We start from the raw sequence: 8,827 nt of genomic DNA on the forward strand, positions 1-8,827 counted from the left end.
ATCTATGGGTCTATAAATACCCATGAACTCTACCATTTGATGTATGTAGACAACATCTACCATTTGAATGAAGCTAACATCTACTACATCTACTACAACTACAACACTTCTTCCAACTACAACTTCTACATTCCATTATCTCCACATTTTCTCTACATTCAATTATCTCTACATTTTCTCTATCCCATCAACTATTCCTTTCACAACCTCAAAATATTAATAGGAAGAGAAAATTATTTGAATGGGTGAAGCCAATTCCAATCTTTTCCGGAAGATTTAAAGAGGACAAATATCCCTAAGAGATGAGTTGATAGTCCATTAATTGTGGGATGGATGAAGAATATATGGTATACATACTTAAATCAGTATATGCAAATATACAAGATATTTGCAATGGAGAAAAACTGGTACTCTTTGATGGTCTATGAAGAATTAAAACTCTTCCATTAGTGCTTTATTTAACATGACATATAATGTCAAATAGTTTATCTATCAAGATCAACCTTAGGCGCATAAGAGTTTCATTGAACAATCATGCCCATGTCCTTTGTGGAGAGCAGAATGAAAGAACAAGTCATTTATCTTTTGGTTGTAAAGTAGTTATCAAAGTGTGAAACATGTATAGTATATCAGTTAGAGTTTTGAACGTACATCATAATGGAACTTACGAAACCTTTCAATAATTTCATTTATTGTAACTCAACCATAAAGGGAGTAAAATTTGAAAAGGGGTATGGATGATTGTCATATGGAGTATATGAAAACATAAAAATAATGTAGTGTTCAAGAATCTCATATCTGATGAAGAAGTAATTTTTAGCATGACTGAATTAAGAGTGTGAGTTTGGATGAAGCACAAAAACAATAAAATAAGCTTTTCTTTTTCCATATTAGTGCATGATACCTATCAAGATCTATAACATACCAAGCTTTAAGAATCTTGAACCACAAATGTAAGATAATTTGTTGGTTAGGTAAATACATAAAGAGATTGTAGGGGAAGGGAAATGAACCTAACACCTATAACTAAGCTTTTGGCTTTGTATACCGGTGTGAATAGTGTGTAAGAGGAACTAGAAGGAGGAGCAATGTGATTTCTATATCTAATACAACAAGAGTAACCTTTATCTGGACAACATGATAGGTTAGTAAGATGAGATATCTTGAAGACACAACCAAGTATAAGGGTTGAATGATGAACTAATCACACTTGTTAGAGATATTGTTGGATGGGCCCCTTGAAGGAATTATAGAAATTTCGTATGTCTTTCTAGAAAATGTTATACATTTGCAAATGTGCACTTTAACATATGTTTTGTTTGATATTTCTATTTTGTTTAATTTATTGAATGTGTCATTACGAATTTTAAACAAGTATTAAATAAAGTTTTGTTAACGAAATATGTGAACCTAATTACAATAAACATTATATACTTTTTTTATTAGGTTGAAACACTTCAAGTATATATATATATATATATATATATATATATATATATATATATATATATATATATATATATATATATAATATACCTTATCAATAAAGAAATAATAATAAAAGTTCAAATCTTTACCGGTAAAAAAAAAAATTAAATCATCTCAACATCTTGAATTTAAAACTATGAGAGCATATGCTAATTCAAGCCTAAAAAGGAAAATAAAGAATAAGAGTTTTTTTTTCTTGAAAGAACATTGAAGATGTGTGTCATTTTCACACTTCATGTTTCAATAACTAGGAAGTTGTAGGAAGTTGCTCAGGATGTGACTTATTGTTTACATACATGTGGAATTTTTTCCCTTCTGATTTCTCACATTTCAAACCTTGACTTCCAACAACCTTGTTTTGATTCTTCAAGACCTCCAAAACTCTCAACTTGTTTAACCCAACAAAGTCACTCATGGGACATCTCCATTACTTGTTTTACACTTCAACAAAGTCCCCATAAACACAAACAAACAACCCACAAATGAAGCATAAAATGTCAAACAAACTACAAAAGTTATGATCAAAGAAAACTTTAACTAAAAACACTTGCAGCTCAAATTATAATAATCACATAATATAAAATTATTATAATATAACAAAAAGTGAAACAAAAATAAATATACATTTAATTTGAAATAAATTTGTAAAAAATAAGTTAAATTTAAAATACTTTTTTAATATAATATTAGTGCCTTTCATTAGAAAATTTTTGATAAACCTTGTACCTTATACTTATTAATACACTTTTTAACTTTTCAATAAAGATAGAAAAATATAAGTCAATTTGTTTACACAAATTTACAAGAGATATATACATAAATTTATATTTTTACATAACTTAGAACAAGTAATGTGAACATATATAAAAGAAAATAAATATAAGTAATGTATTAAATAGAATAAAAAAATACTTTTTAATACCTTTGGTACTGTTTTTGTATTTCATTGCTAGATTATGACATGCTGTTTTAAACCTTAATTCTACCTTTTGACAATTAATCCATCCACTGATAGATATATCCACATTTTTAAATAGTTTTAAAATTATCTTGTATTTTTGGGCACTTTGATAAGTTAATCTGTCATTTTACAACTTATCAATCCCCTACCAACAACTATGCAAGAAGTTTCAATTTTAATCTATTTTCTTTGTTAATGAGTTAACTTATTTCATCTTACTCTAACCTTCTTCTGTTACGAAGATATATAGAAAAAATAGAGAAATTGAAAAAAGAAGAAGAAAAATATGAGTTATTAGGTTGAATGAAAAATATTAAAAATAAGTGAAAACACTGCAATACAGTTGTTTGATTGGAAAAGAAAAAAATAAATATTTGTATAAAACTATCAACTACCTTTTTTTTACCATTTACTAAATAAATATATCCACAATGTTTCTTAAAATTATTTATCATTTAATTCATTAAAATAATTTATTAGTTATTGCAAAAACTAAATTTCAATCTCAAAATAAAGATTAATTTATTTTTGTTATGCATAAGTAACTAAGTAATTATACTTGTAACATAGTTTATTTGAATCAACCTCAAGACAAAATATGAATGAAAGAAGAAAACAATAGATAAATTTAAGTTCCTCTTACTTACAGGGAACACCCTGAAGACAATACAGTGTTGTATCAGTACCAATAATGTGAGTAATTAGGTGAGTATCCGATAAGATAAGGGTAGTTTAGGGAAAGAAGGATCAACCTGCATACTGTATATTATATTTATTTCCACATATTTATATTAATTTTTGAGTAAGTTACTATATATATTTTTAAATAAATAAATTTTTTAAATTGGAAGAAGAGAGATAAAATCAAAGGTAGAGTAAAATTTACAACTTCTAAACCAAACTTAATTTGCATTGAATGCTTTATTTAATAATACAACTGTGAACTTTGTTACAGAATTTAATTACCATCAATCAGTACCACAAATGTTTTCTGTATTTGTATGTCTTATATTATTCATTCATAGATAAATAGTCAAATTATAAAAGGTCCAATTATAAAATAAGATATAAATAGTCAACATGGATATGATAAATAATTATTCACATGAAAAGTAATAATAAATAAATAGTCAATGTATAAAAAGCCATTTTAGTTTTGTAAGAAATATTTTAAAAATCTGTTTTTTTTTCATAATAACAATTAAAAAATCTTTCTCAAATAGTAAAACTTAATATTTATATTAGAAAATAAAATTGCAGCAGGAGTGAGAAATAAAGTAAAAAGAAGTGTGAGAATGTGGGAAGAAGTGAATTCCATAGTAATAGATATATATGGATTAGAATCCCCTGTTTGTGCTGCCCACTGAAATTCTTTGACATGGCCCCTGGTTTTCAGTTTTACTTTCCAAACCACTTTCTCTTTCTCTCTCTCAATCTCGTTTTCATCTTCTTATTCATTCATTCCCCTCCCTCTACATATCAAACATACAACATTGTTTCATCATTCAAATGTCTGATTCTTCCCACACCCTCTTCTCCTTCATGCTCTTTTTCTCTTAACTTGTTAAACCCTTTTAAAATCTCACCCACTTCTCACTATTTATCCGTTTTTCTCTGTTTTTTTTTCTCATCTTTTCCTTTTTCTGCAATTTTTTCTCACTCTTCTTCCATACCCATTTCCCATAATCGTATTTCATCTCCCAATATATCACTAGTTTTGAGATCAGATTCAATTGTGGGCCAAAGTTTTTATTTTTGGAGAGTATATTCTACAGTCTATTCAAATGGGGATTGGGAGGAACTTGTCTGAAAGGAAGGGGAGGGAGTTGCGTGAACTGCGGGAAGAAACGAACACAAACACTACCAAATCGAGAAAGAATAGGAGACATCGTCTGAGGAAGATGTCGCCGGGACAGAGGTTGTTTCAAACTTGTAATCAAGTGTTTGCATCTACTGGTCCTGGAATTGTCCCTTCCCCTCAACACATTGAAATGCTTCTCTCTGTCTTAGGTATGGAGTGTTCTCATTACATATGCAAATTCTGTGTTATTTTTTTTTTGGATTTCATTTTCGGCATTTTTCAAGATGAAAATTTGTGTTGGTGTATTAATTAACATGAAATCTCAATTCTAACCTAAAGAGTTTTTGCTTGATTGCAATTTCTGTCCTATTCAATGTAATTGTTATAATTTAGCATTTTCTTACAGCTGAATCTAAAAAATAAGAACCATTTTTGGTGATTTTTATCTCTATGGAAGGCTAGTGCTAGTCACTTATGCTTAAATTTAATTGAATTTTGCTTTTTATTTTGGTGGGGTGATTGATTATTTGGTTTTCTTGTAGTTTTGGACTATTCTTTGTTCCGACAATTACAAGCCATTTGAGATTTGCTTTTATATCTGATTTCATCAGCCAAGGGAAAAAAAGTTATTCACACAGCACTTAATTTATAAAAAATATTTATCATGTTGTCAATTTTTCATCATTATTTAACAATTCTTCTTTTTTTCAATCTCATTTATTAAAAAAATAAATCCTCAGATATAAAAGAGATTAGTTTAATTATATCACGGGACAATAATATATTTTTTAATATTAGATTCTAATAAAGTTTAATTTATTTTTTTCCTCATTATGAATTACATGTATTGAATCAAAACATTTTATTTGGATATTAAATATTTGTTTTACCTAAGGGATGATGTTTGTAGGAATCAAAAATTAATATTTAATTGGTGTTTATTTATTTATGTTTTTACTTTTATTTCTAACTATTTTTTAATGTTATCCATTTATAGATTTTTATATAGTATGCAAGTAAAATTAATTATGTTTATATTAATTACTATTTTTATATCAATTAAATATATTAGTTTAATTTATTTAATATTTTCTTAACTAATGAATAAGTATATATATCCAATTACATCTATTAAGAATTATTTTTAGATGCAGAGGAAAAAAGTTATTTTCCAAATAAAACCATTAAATATAATTAAAGTAGTTAAAATTTATTTTATAATTACTCTTTACTAATTTTGTTTTCCATATTCAAGTCTGGTAAAACATCAACCTAACATACTTTGGTTTAGTCTTTTTTGGTTTGTGTTCTATATTATTTATGTGTATTGATGCAAGTGTCCATTATCTGGTGCTAGAAGTTAGGTATTTCTCTCTGCCATCTTGTTTCTTGATTTTAGCAAGAAATTAAGATAAATATTTTACTCCATCTCGATTGATGAAAAAAGTAATTAAAAAAATGACAATTTAATAGGAGAAATTGAATTCTTGTTAATAAGGTGATCTCTTGATATTCCAAACACTTTTCTCACTTTTTTCACACAAAAGTTTCATTTTCTATTATTATTCATTACCTAGAAAATAATAATCATTCTTCATGTTATTGAGTTGAAATTTTTGATAAATAAAATTGTCCTATTCTTGGCATTTCCTGAATCTGGGTACATATGCTCACCTTTATTTAAGTATTTAAATTATTTTATAAATTATTTTTTAAAAAGTAATATTTTAAATTTAAAATATATAATAAATATTTGAATTTTTTTAAAATATTTATATATTTTTTTGTTTTTTAGCTTTTAATTTTTTATTATTTGTTTTCTCATATATTTTTCTAGTCTATACTCTTTTAAAATTTAGCTTTATGACCAGTTTTTAAAAGCTAAATTACGAAAGCATAATCAAATCCTCTTTTCAATCTTTTTTTTTTCTTTAACTTTTTTTTAATGTTTCTTTAGAAATGATCTAAGTAGTTCATTACCTATAGAATAAATCTACCAATATTTAATTCCATTTTTTTTATACATTTTCCTTAATTAACTTTATATACTAAGATGAGCATATTTGAATGTCTTTTTTCAGGTGAAATAAAACAAGAAGATCTCGACTTGAGACCTGATATGCCATATTTCAGTACAAAAACTAGAAGAATTCCAAAAATTACATACCTGCACATTTATAAATGTGAACAATTTTCGGTAATTAAACTATTTATGATTTAGAACTTCTCTTATTTTTTTATAAATTAAAATTAATTTTTGTATAACTAGTAATACAAAAGAAGTTTACACTATATTAATTATTTTAACATTACATTTTGTTACTGACATAATTACATTGTATAATTATTAAACTCTCTAATAATAGTTTTTCTTTTCTTACTAGTGTTTTGTCACAGTACTATTTTTTCGGTATGTTAGTTTATCCATTTATTCTTGTTTTCTTATTATTCAGATGGGAATATTTTGCCTGCCACCTTCTGGAGTTATTCCTCTTCACAATCACCCTGGAATGACTGTTTTCAGCAAACTTCTTTTTGGAACTATGCACATCAAATCTTATGATTGGGCAGACTTCCCTTCCATGATCAAACAATCAGAAAGTGAGTATTTTATTGTTGAATATATATTTTTTTCAGCAACAAAAAAAAAAAAAAATATATATATATATATATATATATATATATATATATATATTAATTACAAAAGATATGTGTAAATTTGTTCAAGTTGTTTGGTTACTAAATGTACAAGAATAATTTGAATGTTGTGTTTGTGATTGTAGTAGCAACCCAAACTTCGGATATAAGATTGGCGAAAGTTAAGGTTGATGCTGAATTCAATGGTCCTTGTGATCCCTCCATTCTTTATCCTGCTGATGGAGGCAACATGCATTGGTTCACTGCAGTTACAGCTTGTGCAGTTCTAGATGTGCTTGGTCCTCCATACTCTGATCCTGATGGCAGACACTGCACATACTACCAGAATTTCCCCTTCTCCAACTATTCAGGTATCTTTCATATCTTTTCTCAAAACTAAGTAATGATCTTCTCACCTGTAAAATTTTATAGCTATTACATGTTGCATCCGAAAAGTTATTAACAGCAGTCAGATGTTTGATACAAAATTTTATAAAATATAAAATAATTCATTGATCAATAATTTGGATTACTAGTGTAGCCTGTTTTTGAACTGTGTATAAAGGTGGTTTCCACATCTGAATGAAGTTGTTGATGATATTTTACTCTGTAATATTTACACCCTCTATTTTGTTTAATTTCCCTTTGCATAGAATGATTTGAATCTTTTGGAAATTTCAGTTGATGGAATATCTATACCAGAGGAGGAAAGAAAAACATACGAATGGCTTCAAGAGATGGAGAAACCTGAAAATCATCAAGTAGTGGGAAAGATGTACGAAGGCCCAAAGATTGTGGAGAATTAATGCTCACTTGTCACCCAACATTTTCTTGGAGATCATTTGTCTCATTAGGTCTTTTGATGTCACCTTTTTGTCCTCTAGTCAAACTTATTATCTCTATGTTAGTACTACCATTTTAGTATTTTCATTTTCTTCTTTGAGAGCATGAGGCACTTAACTGATGCCATTTTTATTTTTGGTTCATTTCATTATTGTGATGTACATAAAATAACCAGGAAAAGACTCTGAGGTGGTGCTTTTACATTGGGAAATAGTATTATGATGACTATGCACACTGCATAACAATGAACTATAAGATAAAAGTTCAATAATAGAAAAAAATCTAAATAAAATTCTAGAAAATTCTATCCATAGAAATATTATAAAATAAAGTATACAAATATATAGTGAGGGTTTATCATAAATTTCTAGATAAATTTATATAATGTCTAGAATTATAGGAATAATTTAGAAACCTACAGAGAATATGTTATAGTCTTTGAATTAATGTTGTGATGGAAAAATCTTCACTATATTGGTCCAGGAGATGTCACTAATATAAATAGGGTAATTTAATTATTTATAACCAAAAAATTAGAAACATTCAAAATTACAAGTCTTTTCCTTTCTCAAAATCTTTTAACCTCTCTTAATTTTTTAAATACTTTCTTCAAGTCTCTAAAGTTTCCTTTCACACAAAGTGGTATCAAGAACCATAAGATCATCATAGAAATGACAAATACTGGAGTTCCCTTTTAAGTCTCAATGCTCACCAAGAACAACTATGACAATTGGAGCTTAAGGATGATAACTCTACTTGGTGCACATGATGTGTGGAAGGTGGTCAAGAAGGGTCACACCGAGCCAGAGAATGTAGACCATCATTCTCAAGCTCAAAAGGAGCGTTTGAGAGACTAAAGGAAGAGAGATAAGAAAGCTCTCTGTTTAATCTATCAAGGATTAGACGAAAATATTTTTGAGAATATTTTTGGAGTCCAGTCAACCAAGGAAGCATGAGAGAAACTTAAGATCTCTTAAAAGGAGCCAATTAAGTAAAACAAGGTATGTCTTGAAACTTTAAGAGGTGAGTTTGAAGTTTTGCATATGAAGGAAGGTGAACTTGACTTTGATTAATTTTCAAGAGTTTTAGCGATTACT

At 27.5% G+C, this 8,827-nt stretch overlaps 1 protein-coding gene across 2 annotated transcripts; it reads left to right on the top strand.

The window, feature by feature from the left end:
- The first annotated feature begins 3,826 nt into the window (after positions 1–3,826).
- On the top strand, positions 3,827–7,975 carry LOC124829437 (plant cysteine oxidase 2-like). 2 transcript variants are annotated; one of them, XM_047302944.2, is made up of 5 exons: positions 3,827–4,459; positions 6,332–6,447; positions 6,704–6,851; positions 7,034–7,258; positions 7,569–7,975. In XM_047302944.2, the coding sequence occupies exons 1-5, from the start codon at positions 4,234–4,236 to the stop codon at positions 7,691–7,693; spliced, it is 840 nt and encodes a 279-aa protein (XP_047158900.2). In that variant the 5' UTR covers positions 3,827–4,233; the 3' UTR covers positions 7,694–7,975. The 2 variants fall into 2 exon arrangements, with proteins under 2 accessions (XP_047158900.2, XP_047158901.2); XM_047302945.2 differs by having other exon boundaries at positions 7,037–7,258.
- The last annotated feature ends 852 nt before the right edge of the window (positions 7,976–8,827 follow it).

The sequence above is a fragment of the Vigna umbellata genome, chromosome 4, assembly GCF_029865625.1.
Source record: "Vigna umbellata cultivar VRB3 chromosome 4, Vumbellata_1.0, whole genome shotgun sequence".
Classification (NCBI taxonomy): domain Eukaryota; kingdom Viridiplantae; phylum Streptophyta; class Magnoliopsida; order Fabales; family Fabaceae; genus Vigna; species Vigna umbellata.